The following is a 20,084-nucleotide window of genomic DNA, read 5'->3' on the forward strand; positions in this document are numbered from 1 at the left end:
TCGTTTGTATCTTCGAGTCATGTTAAACGGTTGGGTTTGAGGGTATATGAGTCTGTAAGTGAGAAAGTTTTTATACCTTCAGGTGAGTCTGTATCATGTGGGAGGTTGTTTAGGAATGTATCTATGATAGTTGGGCAAGTTGACCTACCTATAGACTTGATAGAGTTTCCTTTATACGGTTTTGAGATGATAGTCGGGATGGATTGGTTGGGAAAGTACAAAGCTAAGATAGACTGTCATCAAAATAAAGTGTCTTTGAGAGGTCCTAAGGGTGTTAGTGTGTCTTATCGTGGGTTTGTGGTCAAACCCAAAGTTAAGTTGATTGCTTGTTGTGACCTTGAAGTCCTATCCGAGGAAGGGATGCCCTTTGATCTTGTGCCATGTGAGAGATGACCGGATAGAGAGTCCGACAGTTGATCGGATACCGATGGTGGGTGAGTTTGCGAGATGTCTTTCCAGAGGAGATTCCGGGGGTTGCCACCGAAGAGGGAGATAGATTTCACGAGTTGAGTTGAAACCAGGGGACGGGGCCAATCTCTAAGGTACCGTGCACCGGATGGGTCCTAAGGAGATGGAGGAGCTCAGAAACAGTTGGATGATCCGATAGAGAAGGGATACATTAGACCTAGTGTATCACCATGGGAGCAACCTAGGTTCTTTTTGTGAAGAAGAAAGATGGGAGCTTGAGGTTGTGCATAGATTACGGGGGGGGAGCCGAACCGAGTGACGGTGAAGAACAAGTATCCTTTGCCAAGGATAGATGACCTGTTTGATCGGTTGAGTGGTGCATCTGTCTTTTCCAAGATTTATTTGAGGTCGGGGTACCATCAGGTGAAGATTAGAGAGGTGGACATACTAAAGACAGCTTTCACGTCGAGGTATGGCCATTATGAGTATATGGTGATGCCTTTTGGGTTATCTAATGCACCGGCTGTGTTTATGGATTTGATGAACAGAATCTTCAGACAGTTTTTGGACAAGTTTGTGGTGGTGTTTATCGATGACATCTTAGTCTATTCCAAGACTAAGGAGGAGCATGAGGAGCATCTGAGGAATGTGTTGCGAGACCTTGAGGGAGCATGAGTTATATGCTAATTTGTCCAAGTGTGAGTTCGGTTAGAGATAGTTGCTTTTCGGGGCATGTGATCTCTAAGGATGGGGTAGTGTGGATCCAGAAGCAAAGATTGAGGCAGTGACAAAGTGGGAAGCACCAAAGAATGTTGCTGAGATCAGGAGTTTCTTGGGTTTAGCTGGATATTACAGACGGTTCGTGAAGGATTTCTCCAAGATTGCTAGACCTATGACAACTTTGATGAGGAAAGAGAACAGGTTTCGTTGGGATGAGAGTTGTGAGACGGCGTTCCAAACATTAAAGGAGCGTTTGACCACAACTCCTATCTTAGCATTGCCTGAAGGGATTGAGAACTTTGAGGTTTATACAGATGCCTCAAATAATGGGTTAGGATGTGTGTTGATGCAGAACGGTAAAGTGATTGCCTATGCTTCTAGGCAATTGAAGCCTTATGAGGAGAACTATCCTACACACGATCTAGAGTTGGGTGCAGTGGTGTTTGCTCTCAAGATTTGGAGACATTACCTTTATGGGGCGACCTTTAAGGTATTTTCTGATCACAAGAGTCTCAAGTACATCTTCACTCAAAAGGAGTTGAACATGAGACAGAGGAGGTGGATGGAGCTGATTGGCGATTATGACATGGATATTATCTACCAGGAAGGGAAAGCCAATGTTGTTGCAGATGCTTTGAGTAGGAAGAGTGTACATTCTTTGTGTACAGCTTTATCTTTGATCAGGTTGAGAGATGAGGTGGGGAAGTTTGGGATACATATGATGCAGAGAGGGGATGCCATGGGAGATTTGACAGTGCAGCCTGATCTTTATGATGATATTCGAGGTAAACAGGCTTTAGATTCTTAGATGGTGGAGTGGAGAGTTGGAGTAGAGAAAAGGGACAGTGTCTAGATTCTCTATTCATTCAGATGGTAGTTTGAGGTTTGATGGGAGGTGGTGTGTCCCTAATGATGAGGAGCTGAAAAAGACAATCATGACAGAGGCACATTGTACACCATATTCAGTACATCCAGGCGGTGACAAACTATACAAGGATTTAAAAAACACGTTCTGGTGGCCTGAGATGAAGAAAGAAACAGCTGAGTTTGTGGCCCGTTGTTTGACATGCTAGAGAGTTAAAGGGGAACAGCGACGACCACAAGGTAAGATTCAGTCTTTAGAGGTACCTGAGTGGAAGTGGGAATCCATTTCCATGGATTTTATCGTTGGTTTGCCAAAGAGTCAACAGGGTAACAACATGATATGGGTAATAGTGGATCGACTGACCAAGTCAGCTCATTTTGTGCCAGTAAAAGATACATGGACTAAGGCACAATTAGCTATGACTTATCGGAAGAATGTGCTAAAGTTGCATGGAGTTCCTAAGGACATAGTATCTGATAGAGATGCGAGATTTATCTCAAAGTTTTGGAAAGAGTTGCAGGAATCTTTGGGAACGACTTTGAAGATGAGTACAACATTTCATCCTGCGACAGACGGTCAGACTGAGAGAACAATCAAGACTCTTGAGGATATGTTACGAGCTTGTGTGATGGACTTTGGTGGTAGCTGGGAACAGAGGTTGGATTTGATAGAGTTTTATTACAACAACAGCTATCACACTAGTATTGGCATGGCACCGTTTGAGGCTTTATATGGGAGGAGATGCAGGAGTCCGATTTGTTGGGACGACAGATCTTGAGGCAGTGGTTCTAGGACCAGAGATGGTACATGAGATGGTTGAGCAGATTAAGATGATCAGGGAAAGGATGAGAGCGGCTCAGGATAGGCAAAAGAGTTTTGCAGATCTACATCGCCGGGATATAGAGTTTCAGGTTGGGGACAAGGTTCTTCTGAAAGTGTCTCCTCTGCGTGGGGTTATGAAATTTGGGAAGAAAGGCAAGCTGAGTCAGAATTTCATAGGGCCTTATGAGATCTTAGAACGGGTTGGAGAGGTTGCTTATCGTTTGGCTTTACCAGCTGCGTTGGAGAGGGTGCATAATGTGTTTCATGTATCTCAGTTGCGCAAGTATGTGAGTGATCCGTCACATGTGTTAGATGCATAAAGCATAGAGCTAGATGAGTCCTTGTCCTATCTTGAGGTACCTAAGCAGATTCTTGACCGGATGGTTAGGAAGACTAGGAGTGGTGAGACAGTTTTGCTCAAAATCCTTTGGTCTAATCACGAGACTGAGGAAGCTACATGGGAGGCAGAGGAGGCCATGAGAGAGCGTTACCCTTTCCTTTTTGATAAGGTATGTATGGTTACGGGGACGTAACCTTGTTTCTTTTAGGGGGGTAGGAGATGATCGCAAAGAGTTTTTAAGAGTTTTCATCTTTTTGTGTGTGTCGGTATGGTTAGTAATGGTTTGAGTCGGGTTGAGTTTGGTTAGTAGCACGTTTTTATGTTGAGTTTTGTTTTGGTTGTTGTGTCGGGGGTGTAGTAGTATGTCTTTGTTTTGTTGTGGTTTGAACTTCGGGGACGAAGTTCTTTTTAAGGAGGGAAGACTGTAATACTACGGTTTTATGAGTCTCTGGGTACTCTATCGAGTGGGCCTTACTCTTTCGAGTAAGGGTGTTTTGCGATTTAAAATAGTTTCTGACCTGTAGGGTACTCGATCGAGTACGTCAGTTACTCGATCGAGTAACCCGGTTTACGGGTAATGTTTTGTCGGGTTTTGTTAATAATGCGAATTAATATATAAACACTTCCGTCACTTTGATAATACGCTTTTACAAACCTAATTAATTTCAAAAGAGATTTAAATCTACGTACTTCGCATTCATCGCATTATTGACAAATCTCGGAGCTTGGAAGGTCGGAATTCATCTTTCTTTACATCTTTGTGATCCTTGCGTCGAGGGTAAGATCTACGTACCGAATTTGTTATATTTAATTAAGTCTTGTTAAACCCTAATTTTGGGAATTGGGGATTTGTGTTATTTTTATGTGGTTAGTGATATATGTGATGTTATGTTAGGAGGAGGATTCGTAGAGGAGGCTTTTTGATAACAGTTGTTGAGATCGTCTGACTGTATTGCATTCTAGGTAGGGTTTCTCTACTCAGTATTAGTCCCATAATGTGTTGGTGGTGATATGTGATTGTTGACTGTTATCATACGAGTATTGTGACGGTTGTTGGTTTTGATTGCTGATTAGTAGTTGTGATTGTTTGTATCTGTCTGTGTTCTTCGGTGTGCGTCCCTGGCTGAGTGGAGTCACTTGCGGGAGTGGCTTCACGCCCATTATCCGCCTTCTGTGGAACCCGCCACAGAAGGGATGTGCACATTAATGGATTTGGGTTTATCGCTCGACGGAGATGAGCGAGGCTTAGGTGGGAACGGCTGCGGTCCCCCACTGGCGGCGAGGAGTGACCTGTTGCGATGGGCACTCTGGCAGGGCTACACACTTTAGTGTGTAGTCAGTATTGTGGAGTTGATGATGGAGTTCGGAGTATACCTGTGACGATTGAGCTGTGTTGTTTGTTGTGTTGTTGAATTATATAAATTGTGTGATTAGTACTGACCCCGGTTATTGTTTTAAGAACTGTGGTGATCCATTCGGGGATGGTGAGTAGTTGTTGAGCAGGTTTGATATGGTGCTTATGGGCTAGCTGGGATGAGTCATCACTTGCAGTTAGAAGAGTCTTCCGCTATTGTCAGACATTATGTTTAGCTTTTAGACATTTGGTTTTTGGAGAACATGTATTCATATTTTATCAGTTTGGTTTTCGGATTGTAATCTTCCACTTAACTTTATACTATTTAAACATTGTTTCGTTATTGTCTTATGATTATCATTGCCTCGGGAAACCGAGATGGTAACATCTTTATACCTGAGTGGTCCTGGTAAGGCACTTGGAGTATGGGGGTGTTACACCGGTACCAGTGTGGTTTTCGGTATGTCTGGGCGTGTCCTGGTACCGTGGTGGTTGTGGGTACGTCTGGGCGTGTCCCGGTACCGGTGTGGTGGTTATTTGATAGCGTCTCATTCGTATCATGGTCATGTTTCATACTCACACACTTTGAGTTGTGTCACACTTTATTTATTGAAACTGACGTTTGTTGTGTCTGTGTAGTTGTTACCTATCTCTTTTGGGGTGGCCTGTGTCGATCCATATGATATTATTTCGTCATATGGGGATAGGTTAAGTACAGGTTGTTTGGATAGCACGCGGGAGACGGGACGAGCTTGATGAGTCACGAGATGAGTCTAGTTGGCTAGAAGAGTATAGATGTCACGAGTTGTACTTTTATTCATTTGTTTATGTTTATGTAAATCATTAAACATTACATTAATAAAATGTTCTTTAATTGAAGTTTTGAAATCCTACCTCAGGAAACCGAGATGGTAACGCTCCAATTATCTTGGCCGGATAGTTGGGGTATTACAAAGTGGTATCAGAGCGACGATTTTGGAACATAAACAAATGAACTAAAATGAATCTAGGAGTGTCTAATAAAATGAACCCGACTTGAGTGCAATAGGAGGTCGGTTTTGGGTGAGAAGGATCCCTCATTTCAAAACTAGATCCTATTGTTTCGGTTGGTCACTATGTGGGTGCTTATGAATCGGGAAACGTGATGTGAAGTGTTACATGATTATATGCGTGATATGATTTTGTTGATCATCTTGCATGATTTACTTACTCAAGTAAAATGTTGTGTGATTACATGTAGTTGAGATCATAGTTAAGTTCCTTGCTTTATATCTGGATCCATTTGATATATGATAACATGTAAAATGTGACGTGATTACGTGTTTACTATAACAAGTCGATAGGTTTCTTGCACGATATCGTTATTTATGATGTGGTGCATCTTATCATGTGAAAATTTGATGTAAGTATTCATATATATAACGTGTTTTGGTGAATGGTAATTACTTGTTAGAGTGTGAGTGGCGTTAGCCCGTCCTTTAGCATTTCAATACCGTATATATGTTTGAATTTCATTAATGCTATAGTTAGAGTGTGATTAGTAATGGTTGTTGGTAAAATAGTTGCTAGTATAAGAAAAGTAATCCTTAGTCGAAAATTGCAAACCATAGAGAAGCGCCCAGCCGAGTGCGAGCTAGTACTCGACCGAGTACCAGTCACTCGACCGAGTGAACCCTACCACTCGACCGAGTGGACCAATTTCCAGAAACTTGAGTATTTCTGGAAGTGAGTCACTCGACGAGTGGAGAAGGCACTCGACCGAGTGGAGTGTCACTCGACCGAGTGGTCCAAACACTCGACCGAGTGCCATTTTCTGGGTTGTGAAATTCGCAAGATTTGTAATATTACCTTGTTTCTTGCATTTATTCATCATTTCTCATGGCAAAAATACCAAAATCTCTTTAAATTTTTTTCTAAAACTCCATTGTGGATGATTGTTGCTTGGACTTAAGTTTTCTACTCCATTTTATCCTCTTAATTCTTGATAATTAAACAATGTAAATGGTTTTCCCATCACTCTTAATTTGTTCCAATTTGAGTTCGTTTAAATCCATGCGATTCCTCCAAATTTCGCCAATTAAGTGCATGCCTTGTTTGATTCATTATATTAATCACCTTTTACACCATTTATGATGTCAAGTGCAAAATTTTCATGTTGAAGTTTGCCCGAAATTTTTCTTATGAACTCGAAAATATGTGTCTTCTTGAGTAAATAATTTGACTTGGTGTTTGTTGCATGAATAATTGTTTGACAAGGACTAAAGTTGGGTTGCTATCGCTAACTCTTATCATACATTTAAAATGTTATTTTTGAAAATTTTGTCACGAAATTTTGAAGCATGGATGTTCATGTTTGAGTTTCGATTTATTCTAATGCTTAAAACTTAGTTTAGTTGACTAATGAGGCCTAAAAATCTTCTCATGCTTAGGTTTGACTTTGCTTTGTCAATATCGACATGTATTATTTCGAATCGGAATTTAACCTTAAAATTCTATCTAAAATCTTTTGAAATTTCATCTTATAACGAATGATTTTGATCTTTGCACCAAAACATGATCCAATTGTTCTTGATATTTAATGCTCGTTGATGTTGCATTGTGTTGTATTAAGCTAGGCATTTTGCCTTACAAATCACCTCAAGTTTTGACATGTGTGTTAGTTATATCGAAAATGACCTAATTTTGATTTTCATGCTTCATTCTTTGTCTAATTATGTCGTAAAATTACAAGTATTGTTTGTTGATCTTTGGGCATAGCCTTAAAATTTGAAAATTTTGTTTTAAAAGTTTTCTTGAATTTACTGAGTAATAAGACTTCAATTTCTATTAGTAATTCTATGTATTGTCTTAAGTTTAGAATTCCGCCTTAAATCTTGACCGAATTTTGATTTCCTTCTTTTATCTTAAACTTGGCTTAACGTTATTTTTAAAGCAATAATCTTTATGAGTATCACTGTAATAACATGGTTTAAATCGAAAATTTCCGTTTTAAAAGTGGACCAAGATTTTTTTTGAGACTTCATGTGTACACCACTAAATTTTGATTTTCATGTTTGAAACATGGCTTAATTGTCCCATAGTGCCCCCAACCTTTGTTAACGGTGATATGTGTGGAAAATTATAGTGTTAATGCTCAATTTTGGATTTTGTGCTTAATAGTTGGTTTTGTTTTGCCGCAAGCTTACAACCTTTGTTAATAAATGTGTTATTTTGCTTATATATGAATCATTGCGTTGTTTATCTTTTTAGGTCGTATAGTTTTGATGAGTAAAGACGTGTAGATAATTTGTTGAGTGATAGTTTTGATGAGGGTAGTTGGGCAAATCACTACACCAAATAAGACCTTCAATAACGGTCAAATAATGCAATTACCGTTAATAAATAGAAACACGGAACCGTTATTGCAACAACTATTGTTAAATATATACCACGGTTGTATACAAACACGCCACCGTTATATAACATCAATAACGGATCTATAACACCGTTATCACAACTCAAGAACCGTTATAAAACTGTTGTTAAATATGTTCATGGCAACGGGTATACTTTTAAGAAACCGTTATTAAATATTAATGACGGTTTCAAACCCGTTGTCATAGTTTACTCTTGACAACGGTTTGGTTCAAAAACCGTTGTTAAATATTATATATGATAATGATTCATTTCGTTATCTTATTTAATTAAATGTCAAAATTTAACAACGGTTTTATTGCGTGTTAAATCGTTGTTATATTTATCAGTTGATGAAACTTTGACAACGGTTCTTCATAAATAAACCGTTTTTAACATTTTGAACTCGACAACGGTTATCGTTCGTTATCTTATATTTTTGGCGGTTTGAATGGGAGGGAAAAGATGTCAACGATTATTTATCTAAATAAAACCGTTGTCAAATAATTGTTTGCAACGGGTTATTTTTAACCGTTATCGTTTTTAATTTTTTTTTTAAAAAAAATGATTTTAGCTTGTTTGTAGCAAATTTCTTTGAAATGTTATTTTTCAACGTTTAGTTTGTAGCATTGTTGGAATGCTATTTTTCATTGATCTTTGAAAATAGCATTCAAAGAAATTTGTGCTTTCGCAAAAATTCAATCCTGCATCAAAATATTACACCCCGTGATCAATTAAACCTAGTTTTAAAACAGTACAAACAGGATGATCAAAAGCCATAAAACACAACCTCCTCAAAAAAATAAAAGAAGGCAACACACAATGGCTCTCTCTCTCTCTCTCTCTGTATATATATATATACACACACACACACACACACACACACACACACACACACACACACACACACACACACACACACACACACACACACACACACACACACACACACACACACACACACACACACACACACACACACACACACACACACACACACACACACACACACACACACACACACACACACACACACACACACACACACACACACACACACACACACGTACATAAAGCATGAGCAAACTATTGAGACTCCGCTAATGAAACAACATAACTGGCCCAGATATTTCTCATCTGATTGATGTCCTCTGGCGAATATTCTGGGGCTTTGTTGAGTATTAGTGGAAACTACAATTCAAAATATATATAATCAAAATAGATATAATACATGGAAGTATACATAATTGAACTCAATTTACGTCTGAAATAGTTTTTAAATCACACTAACCCGTATTGGAACGGTAGAAAGTTTTCCGTCGATAACCTTCCAAATGGACTGACAAACGTAAAAGGCGCATTATTTGTCGTCTGGTGGTTTAGGAGACTATTATATCTATCACACACAAATCAACTGAATTAGATAATCAACCGCTTGCATAAACATTAATTAAATGATACGAGTAATTATTAAGAATACACTTACTATTGGCGTAATAAAATTGGGATCGGTGTTGCTTTCATATTTCCCAAGTGGACATAATCTTTTTTTTGCTTCAAAAACACTAATTCATAAATATACACACATGCCATTGTTATTTGCATATATATGGCTCAAGTCATACAATAACAAATGACATTATTGAAGGTTGTAAACTTACTCAGTTATCAACCTTACACAACTGTCAGAGGGTTTGCCTTCGCGAGAGTCAATCCAGTACACTGTTTTTGTTTCTACTTGGATTGCCAGTAGCACCCAATGCTTCCTATTCATTTTGGGACATTGAACTGTTAGTTCATTTAGACGCATTTAAGCATGTTAATAATAATTTTATACTATTTGCACTATTCTGAGAGCTTTTGCTACATTTTCTCGGGCTTCTGGGCTGGTTATGAATAGAGAGAAATCAGATATTTATTTTAATGGCATTAGCAATGAGGATAGGATGTATGTGCTGAGGGTGTCAGGCTTCAGAGAAGGTACTTTTCCCTTCAGGTATCTTGGGATTCCCATTTCTTATAAGAGAATGGCCATTGGGGATTGCACCAGGCTTGTGGAGAGGGTGGTTATGAGAATACGTGGTTGGGGAGCTAGAAAACTCAGCTATCTTTGGGAGGCTTGTTCAGTTCGATCTGTTCTTTCCCGTTGTTACGATTTTGGTCTCGTATTTTTATTATTCCTTTAACTGTGATGGATAGGATTGAACTTATTTGTAGGAATTATTTGTGGAGTGGGTCTGAGGAATTTTTGAAAACGTCCCCTGTTGCTTGGTCTAAAGTTTGCACTGCTAAGAAAGTTGGAGGTCTGGGTATTATAAATTGTAAACTCTGGAATGTAGCAATGCTGGGCAAATATGTATGGTGGCTAGCTTTGAAGGCAGACCATCTATGGATTCGATGGGTAAATCATATGTACATTAAAGACAAGAACTGGTTGGATTATGAACCTACATCTAGTTCTAGCTGGACATGGAGAAAGCTTTGTCAGGTAAAGGATCAGTTTAAACATGCCTACTGTAATGGTCAGTGGAGGACTAATGCAGGGAGGTATACTATTTCTGAAGGCTACTCTTGGCTGCAAGGTGTTCAGGCTACGGTTCCTTGGCATCCAATTATTTGGAATCGTTTTAATGTGCCCAAGCATTCGTTTATTGGTTGGCTAGCTATCCAAGGCAGACTCATGACTAAGGATAGACTAGTGCCTTTTGGGGTTATTCAGGACAGCACCTATGACATGTGTATGGTGCAACCTGAGGACCAGTCCCATTTGTTTTACCATTGCAGTTTCAGCAAGCAGTGTTGGGCTTTGATCACTGTCTGGTTGGGTGTTGATATGCCTGACAGTGGAATTCTTGAATGGTGCTCTGCGTGGAGATGTAGATCATTAATGAAGAAAAGGATTGTCAATGCTACCATATTGGCTTTGCTTTATCAGTTGTGGCTGGTACGTAATGTGTGCAGGGTGGATGGATACCTTCCTTTCCCTTCAGCTGTTGTCAAGAAGGTGCAGGATATTGTGCAACTTAGAGCTCAAAATTGGCAGTGGTCTTCTAAGTATCATTGTATGAGATGGTTCCCTTGGATGTAACTTTCTATTTTTGTAGTTGTGGTGTAGGGATGCTATGGTAGGCTGCTTGGTGAATGTATGACACTTTCTTAATTATTAATATAATTTTCACATTTCACCCAAAAAATAATAATAATTTTATAGAACCGTGATTCATTACAATAATCACGTACTATACATACATATTCTCATTGTAGGGGGCAAGCCATAGTTTTTTGGACGACATCAACCGACGAGCGATACTATTGATTTGTTCTTCGTATGAAATTCTGTGCACAGAGAACGCCTTAGGACTCAAGAATCCGTAGGCGTGAAATGGGACCTTCCACTCAGCGAACTGATTATTGAGGTACCTATTACGCCACATGGAACGAAGATTATTATTGTAATTGATAATTTAAACAAACATCATTATTTGTAAATGGAAATGACTAAATAGTTTTATTAATAAAACTTATTTCATCCAAATCAAAATGTGAACAACATCTAAATTGTCAAGGTCGACAAATTCCATCAGTTGCTTCGGGTCCAGTATGGCTATATCAGCTGCGCCCATAATTTCCTCTTCAATGTTAATCATGACTACATCCCCTGTAGGTGACCTCTTTACAGTCAGGTTGTGCAAAGCCTTCAGCGAAGCAGTTTTCATCTTTTTCTTATATTCAGATGATTCATAATAAGAATAATAAGCAGGCTTGACTACAACAACTTTCGTTAACGTAGTAGTAATTGCTTTAACTGCCATCATGGCTTTGCTTAAGTTCTGCAAATGTAAAGATTAAAGTACTTACGATATGTTAATATTTGTACCCTAATCTATTTAAAGAACAAGTAAGAATTAACGTCTGCATATAGGTACCTCGGGGATGACAACATTGATACGGTTGGCAGGCCATTGCACATAAGAGCTTAGGGCTTCTTTCAAATAAGTGACCTCCTCATTAGGAAATGGTACTTTTACTTCCTCATACTCGTCTTTATATAATTGGGACACTTCCTCTTTCCTGAAATTGGGACGAAGGGGTATACCATGAACCTTAACTTGCTCAAACCTGTCGTAATTGAACACGTATCCCCTGGAAACAACAACTTTCTGTTTCCTCTGTAAATAGGACAGACGACAAGCCACCTTGCAATCGCCCTTCACGTCAGCTTTAATCAATTAGTACACATACATTCACTACCTTTAATAAATTTCATAAGTAAAAAACGTGTATGATATGAATAATTATAAACTAGCAGCTATTACCTTTATCGGTGTTGAGAAGAACATCTGATCATCAACTACCTCCATCTGTGTCACGGCCTTCCTGGCATCCTCTTCCTATTCAACTGCCTGATATCGATTCTCGGCTCCCACTTCAGTCTCCTTTCCCATTTCCTTCTCCCTTGTTATGTCATCCTCGGCTTCCTTCTGTACATTAACACTTGTCCATATAACACATACTGATTTTCCAAATTATATAATACACTGTATATAAGACATAAATATTATTACCTCTTTTTCCTCCTCCTCCTCCTCCTCCTCCTCCTCCTCCTCCTCCTCCTCCTCCTCCTCCTCCTCCTCTGATTCCTTTATGACTTGTTGAACCATATCCAACTCTTTTTCTGATGGCTTTTCCCCAGTTTCCAACATTCTCACCATCATCCTGGCTATTTTCTGTAGCTTTGTAGTAGAAATTAATTTCAGCATATATAGTTATAAATTAATTACGTTGGTTCAAATACAGTATTTATAGATTACCTTCTTGGATTCATCACCACGTCGAGTAGTTTTCGTAAAACACTTAGTGATACCAACATGCGTTCCTACCCCTCTCACACGATCTAGATGCTCTGCTTTGCCGATTGCCCTAGCAAGAATGTCATCACGTCCTTCAGGCTTCCATTTTCCTTCATGTACCTCCTTCTCACAGATCCTCTACATACACATAAAACCATTAAGCAACTCACAATTATATAACTTCGACTACCAGTGGTAGGAGTGACATATTTATTCAAACTTAAAATTTTCTCTTAGATGGCCTTATCATATTCAATTTCCGTCTTTCCATTCTTAGGAGTGTGACCTTCCACCAAAGCGTCGTGACGACTGAATTTTCCAAGCTTTGCATACAATTCATTGATCACATTGGTATCCTCTCAAAATATGTATGATTACTATGAACATATATAACATCCGACTAAAACACCTAATAGTCTAATACTATAAGAATTATGTACTTACAAGTTTCTTCTTAATCAATCTATAACCACCTCGGGAGCCGTAACAGACGGTCTTTTTCTTTGAAATGTTCGCCTTGTTCTTCCCACTCATAGCCTTCATTAAATAAATTGTATCAAGAAACGTAAGCATGACCAAACACTAAACTAAGTTTACTTCTTTACTTATTATTATTATTAAGTTACCTTAAACTTGTCAGACTACCCATAAGCGATATAGTTATCCCAATGGTTCTGACTGACATACTGATACTTCTTTTTTGGTGGGTTCTTGTTCATCTCCCCGATTTCCTTGTTGAACAAGTGGTTCTCAGCAATCTTTAACTTCCAATATTTGAGGGCTTCCCCTGTCTTTTTTTTAGGTATTTATCATACATTTCGGGGACAACGTAAGCTAACTGCATATATGATGAGCGTAGTTGGTACAAGTGTTTCGGCTAATACACATATCTAGTAGTAACTTAGTTTCAGCAAAAACATTTATTATTGTATATACATAACTTTATTCTGTTTATTAGTATGGTGTTTCGTATTTTACTCAGTTCACTGATACGCGCCTTACCGAGAGGCACATACTGTCTTACACAACAACCAATCACTCTCGCAAAATACCCGACATACTCACCATATGGCAGCCCCGTATCTTTATCCCACTGTAAAGGATTAGGTATCTTTGAATTTATTGCTTCTAGGGAAACCCTGTGGCGCATTCGACCCGCAGTGTGTTGCAAATTATTCTCATCACCTGAGTCATCGCCTGACGCATTTCCATCGTTTCTTTCTTGCTTTTGGACCATATCTAAAGCAGAAATTAATAAACAAATAATAACAATGCATACTTATAATAACAAATAAATCTCTAGAGAGGAGGGTTTATTACTTATTTAAAGAGGAGAATCCGGATTGATCGGGCGGCGGCAATGGCGATGATGACGAAGACTGCGACGACGATGGGGTAGTCTGGTGGTTGAGGGGAAGCTCAATGTTTGAGGCTACATGGGAGGGGAAGCTCAGAGTATATATGTGTGAATAGTACAACACTTGCAAGACCTTATTTATTGGAAAGTAATAAACACGGTATAAGAAAAACCGTTGTATTTTGTTCCCAAACAGACAAAAGTTTTGTTTTAAACCGTAATTGATTAGTACAATCTACAACGGGTTTGAAATAACCGTTGTCTATAATATTTTCATGTTATTTGATTTTCCCGCCAAGAAATAAAGCATCATTTTTATATACATAATAACGACCTGAACCGTTATAACTGTACACGTCCTGAATAACGGTTTGGTATAACCGTTTTACTTTATATTTCATTGTGTTTGATTTTACCGCCAAGAAATAAAGCATCATTTTCATATAGATAACAACGGCCTGAACCGTTATAACTGTACACGTCCTGAACAACGGTTTAGGTATAACCGTTTTATTTAATAATTCATTTTGTTTGATACGATTTTTTCCTAACCCTCCTGCTGCAACAGCAGAAAAAATTTACAACAGCAATTTGATATATAATAGCAAGACAATAATTACACATGACGTAAGATATCTTGATTAGATTGCTGATATTTTCACGGCTGTCGGGAACGTTTTTTGGATTTGCTAGTCTCTTCATTAACCCAAATACCTTCATCATGATCATCTCGTGTATATATGTTTGGAATGTTAACATTTTCAACATCATTACCAAATTGCGATATAGCACTATGATCAAGTCCTTCAAATTCGATGTCTTCACCATCTGGAATTCGACGATGGCAAGATAGAACAACTGACCACTTCTTATCCACAGGATCGGTAACATAAAACACTTGTTTTGCTTGTGACGCTAATATAAAAGGATCGTCCTTGTTTCCAACCTTGTCAAAATTTACTAATGTCAATCCTAAATCATCCTTTCTAACGCCATTGTTGTTATCAACCCACCTGCACCGAAATAGAGGTATCCCAAAATCCATGTAGTCTAAAACCAATATCTCTTGAATAACTCCATAATATTGCATTGTATCCAAATTAGGATTTTATCCTTTGAACTAGCAAAGTATATTGCCTCAGAATCTATGCAAACTCCACTGTTTTGCATTGTGCTCGCCTCATCTTGAATATGAGTGTAGAAAGTGTACCTGATACGTGCATTTTGTATAGTCTTTTTAGCCTATTTCAGCACGTATTTCCATGGACTTTTGTACTGTTTATATAGTATTATGCCCCGAATTGGCTACTTTGGTTCGTTTTGTCCATTTTGTAGAAATGAACGCGGAAGTAGTGGAATCGTACCATTTTCGTCCCTTTTTGCATGCATTTCGAGGAGACGAGATTGTTCAGAGTGAGATCTTGCATTGGGATGCGTGAAGAAACGGTCTACGGAGCAGTCGGTCACGAGTTTGACCTGTTTTGGAGGAAGAATACTCGATTGAGCTGTTTTATCACTCGATCGAGTGGTTTCTATGGCATTGGTTGGTCGATCGAGTAGTATTATACTCGATCAAGAGGAGCTGGAATTAGGAGTTACTCGATCGAGTAACAATTTCGGTCGATCGAGTAGATGTTTTGGAGAGTTACTCGATCGAGTTGTTTCAGACTACTCGATCGAGTGATTTTGGCTGTCATGGGCTTTAACTAGTCCGTGAGTGTGTTTTAGATTATGGACTTAGTTAATTTTCTATTTAAACGCAGCATAACTAGGTCATTATCATCTATTCTATTCATTAGTCAAGTTTTATCCTACTTTTCATCTTTCACAGTAAAGACTGCGCTTCTCTTTTCCTTTCACTGTAACTTTGTTTTTAGGGTTATTTAGCTCGGATTTGTTTGTTCTTTATGCCGGTTTCTTGCGATTGTAATCTCTTTCTCCCTTTTTAATATTAATCTTTCATTTGTTCATCTTAACTGCTTGTTTTGCTCTTTGTTAATTTATGCCCTAATCTTTGTTTATGCATTTTAATTATTATTTCATTATGCTTATTATTAGTTATTTCAATATTGTTATTATTGACAACATTAGCGATATGAGTAGCTAAATCATTTCATGTTGGGATTAGGGGATCTACGGTAGAAATGTGACGATGTAGTAAATAGGTTAGATGAATTAATTGTGAGATTCTGTCCCCATAGCAATATAACGGTATTTACCGGCTTAGTTAAGTGCATGCTTCTGAGTCACCCTTTTAATCTGGTTAAATTTAATCCTGGATCGGAAGATTGGACTAAATAGACCTGCTATGAACAGTAGACTACCCTGACGAGGACGTAAGTTAAGTTAGTGGTAATTTAGGATAGAAAGTGGACCGGAAGGACCTTTCCATATCCGTCTCGCAGTAATTTATCTAAGTTGTTTACAGTTGAGTCACTAGACTACCGTAGTTAACCGAAATCCTGAGATGTCCCTTCTCTATTGATAGTTTAATCACATTTTCTGTCTTTATTGCTCTTTCCTTGCTTCTCTTCCTTTTACACCTTTAGTTTAGGAAACCAATTACAAAACCCCCCATTTGTGACCAAATAGACGGGCCTTTACAGATATCTTGCCTCCCTGAGGAGATCGACCTGACTTCCTTAGCTATATAGTTAGTTTAGTTAGTTATTTTTGATAGGTATACGACAGTCCTGTCAAATTTTGGCGCCGTTGCCGGGGAGGCAATTGCCCTATCTGTCTTTGTTTCGTTTATTTTCTCCGTCTTATGGAATTTTTATTCCTTGAGGCAGTTCTTATTCATTTTCTTTTAGTGTTGTGTATGCCCAGGTCACACAGGTTGGAGTTAGTTTCAGCTGATTCTGAACCACAGAGGCTGTTCAAGCATAGACTCTGTCTGCAAAGAGAATCACGAAAGGAAGCCTTGAGTACTTTCGAACTCGAACTTCAGCATTTCCTTTTTACAGAAAATCCATCTTTTGAAGAAGACACTTTCAGTTCTGTAAATCAACCAGTAAAGATGCCGAATATTGCTAGTCATTCGGAGCCTAAAACATCATCTATTCCAAAAGGTTTCAACCTCCAGACTGAGGATGTGAATACATTTGACATCCGTCCTTCCTATATCAATCTGGTGGAGAGAAATCTCTTTAGAGGTGTGGCAGGTGAAGACCCAAGGAAGCATATGGAGGTCTTTACGGACTACTGTTCTACTATCCCCGCCACAAAGGGGGTAACTCAAGACAAGATTATGGAGGTTATGTTTCCTTTTTCTTTGGTGACTCGGCCCGGGGAGTGGTGGATCGATTTGGACCATACAGCCGCGGGGGTCACAGACTGGGAGACCCTTGCTCTTGCTTTTTATAAGAGATATTTCCCTCCGCAGCGCACTAATCAGCTGAGGGCCAAGATTACTAGTTTTAAGCAAGCACCTGATGAAACTTTCTATGAAGCATGGTGTCGTTTCAAGAGGTTGGTGAGGTCTATTACTCACCATGGTTTTGATCCATGGTTCCTGTCCAATCAGTTCTACAATGGGCTATACGATGATCACAGAGCCATACTTGATGCATCATCTAACGGAAGATTCCAAAAGAACACTGACGATGATAAGAGTTGGGCTCTTATTGAAGAGATGGCGACCCACTGTGCTGAGTATGGAAACCCGAGGGATGGTATTAGAATAGTTCAGCAGTCGATAAGCAAGTTGTGGCTCAGCTGGAAGCCATGAATGCTAGGTTTGATAAGCTGGAGCTGCATTCTGCTGGGGAGCCTCAGACGGTCCATTTGCTTACTAGAGGGGAGACTGTCACATGTGAGAGGTGTGGGAGCAACGACGGTCACACTGTTGTTGGCTGTCTTACGGAGAAGGAACAGGTCCTTGCTTTTCAACAATACAGGCAAGGAGGGGGTTCCTATTATAACAACCAAGGGGCAGTCCATCCCAATTTGAGGTGGACAAGTCAAAATGTGCTCAATCTTACCCCTCCTCCGCAGCAGCAACAACCATATGTCCCTCCTCATTAGGCTCAACAAGGCTTTCAGAAGCCTCCTTCCTTTGCTACACCTGGTGCATCATCTTCTGGTGGGGTAAGTGAGCTAGGTGAGTTGAAGACGATGTTACAGTCTTTGACAAAGCAGTGGCAGCTGAGTGATCAACAAAAAGATGCATCTATCAAGGCACTTGAAACTCAAGTTGCCCAGTTAGCCGCGAACCAGTCCATAAGGAAACCGGGACATTTACCGTCACAAGCCGATAAGAATCCACATGAGACGGTGAATTTAATTAATTTGAGGAGCGGTCATTCATATGAAGGACCGAAATCAGACCCGGGGAAGGTAATTACTGCTGATGAATAGTGCAAAGTCGAAGAAAAAGAGCTCACGATAAATAAAGTACTCGATCGACTAATTTCTGGGGGTCGATCGAGTAAAACTGCTGAAGAAAGGACTCGATCGAGTGGAATTTCTAGTCGATCGAGTGAACAGGAAAAGAAGAGCTCGATCGAGTAAATAAACTGCTCGATCGAGTGAATATGCTGAAGAATCTGCTCGATCGAATGACATTTTTGGTCGATCGAGTAGTGAAGATAAAGAACAGCTCGATCGAGAGCCTGCTAGTGCTCGATCGAGTAAAAAGTCACCTGAAAGACCACGTTCGAGAGGAAAGAAGTCTCGTTCGAAGGATTTAGAGCTTGATCCGGTTGATACATTGGAAGAAAGGAACAAAGGGCTCGAGATACCCATCACGGTGCCCTTCCCGAGGCGTTTGCATAGTACTAAGGCTAATCAACAATTCGGCAAATTTGCCGAACTCCTGAAAAGCTTGCAAGTCACTGTGCCATTCGCCGAATTGCTGACACAAGTACCCTCTTACCTTAAATTTATGAAAGAAATTTTATCGCGTAAGAGGCACATTAACGACCATGAGACGGTAGATTTGACCGAGGTAGGGACGACCCTAGTTCAGAATAAGTTACCTCCCAAACAGTCAGATCCAGATAGTTTTTCGATTCCGTGTCATATTGGTACCCACTTAATTGATAACGCGTTATGCGATCTTGGCGCTAGCGTGAGTGTCTTACCGCTGTCTCTGGCTAAGAGACTTGGTTTGACCAAGTTTAATTGCACAAATATGACTGTTCAGATGGCCGACTGTAGCATATCACGGCCACTAGGTGTCATAGAAGACATACCTGTTAAGATCGGGAGGTTCTTTATTCCCGTTGACTTCATTGTACTTGACATCCCCGAAGATACCCATACCCGTATAATTTTAGGGAGACCATTTTTATTTACTGCCCGTGTAGTGATAGACGTCGGGGGCAAGACATTGACTTTTCAGGTTGGGGACGAGGAATTGATATTCCATCAGTCTAAGTTCCGAAGGGCTCCTATGCGAGCTCAGCCTTGCAATGCCCTCTCTTCTATTGACCCTCTTATTGACACTCCAAATGAAAATTTGGAACATCGTGCTGCTGTCGTGACCCCTCCGCCTCAGGGTGAGAGCAAAACGGAGGAAAGTTCGTCTGTTTTCCTTGTTGCAGGTACGGATGAAAATAATGAAAGAGCTGTCAATGGTTTTTGTGCAATTAATGTCAGTTAAAGTGGGAGCGATGATGTTAAAGCTGGTGAGAAAGGAGTATGGATGAGAAAAGTTCGCACGTATGTGGACGTCAACTATTCTCCTCCTAACGATTCAAGTTCAAGCTCGTGGAAATTGAAGAGGACGATTAATGTTGTTGAGATGACGTCCTCTAGTCAGGAGCCCTCCAAGGGGCTACTGAATTGCTTTGAGAAATGAGCGGGGAAATGCCCCGTGTACCAATTTGTATAAACAATTTTAATTTCCGTCGGACTTGTTTATCTCTTTTATTTAGGACAATTAGAATTTAGACATTTTTAGCATAGATTAGAAGACTATAGATTGTTACTATTCGTATTTGGTATTTTGGGATATTTTTGCGAGTGTTTTT

The 20,084-nt window shown here is 39.5% G+C and overlaps 1 protein-coding gene and 1 non-coding gene across 2 annotated transcripts; one reads left to right on the forward strand and one right to left on the reverse strand.

Annotated features, from left to right (window-relative positions):
* The first annotated feature begins 10,093 nt into the window (after positions 1-10,093).
* LOC141651806 (uncharacterized) lies at positions 10,094-10,990 on the forward strand. Its single transcript, XM_074459503.1, has one exon. The coding sequence runs from the start codon at positions 10,094-10,096 to the stop codon at positions 10,988-10,990; it is 897 nt and encodes a 298-aa protein (XP_074315604.1).
* Positions 10,991-17,504: 6,514 nt separating this feature from the next.
* On the reverse strand, positions 17,505-17,610 carry LOC141654563 (small nucleolar RNA R71). Its single transcript, XR_012548119.1, has one exon. It is a non-coding gene; the product is annotated as a small nucleolar RNA R71 (small nucleolar RNA).
* Between the last annotated feature and the right edge of the window lie 2,474 nt (positions 17,611-20,084).

The sequence above is a fragment of the Silene latifolia genome, chromosome 4, assembly GCF_048544455.1.
Source record: "Silene latifolia isolate original U9 population chromosome 4, ASM4854445v1, whole genome shotgun sequence".
NCBI classification, from domain to species: Eukaryota; Viridiplantae; Streptophyta; class Magnoliopsida; order Caryophyllales; family Caryophyllaceae; genus Silene; species Silene latifolia.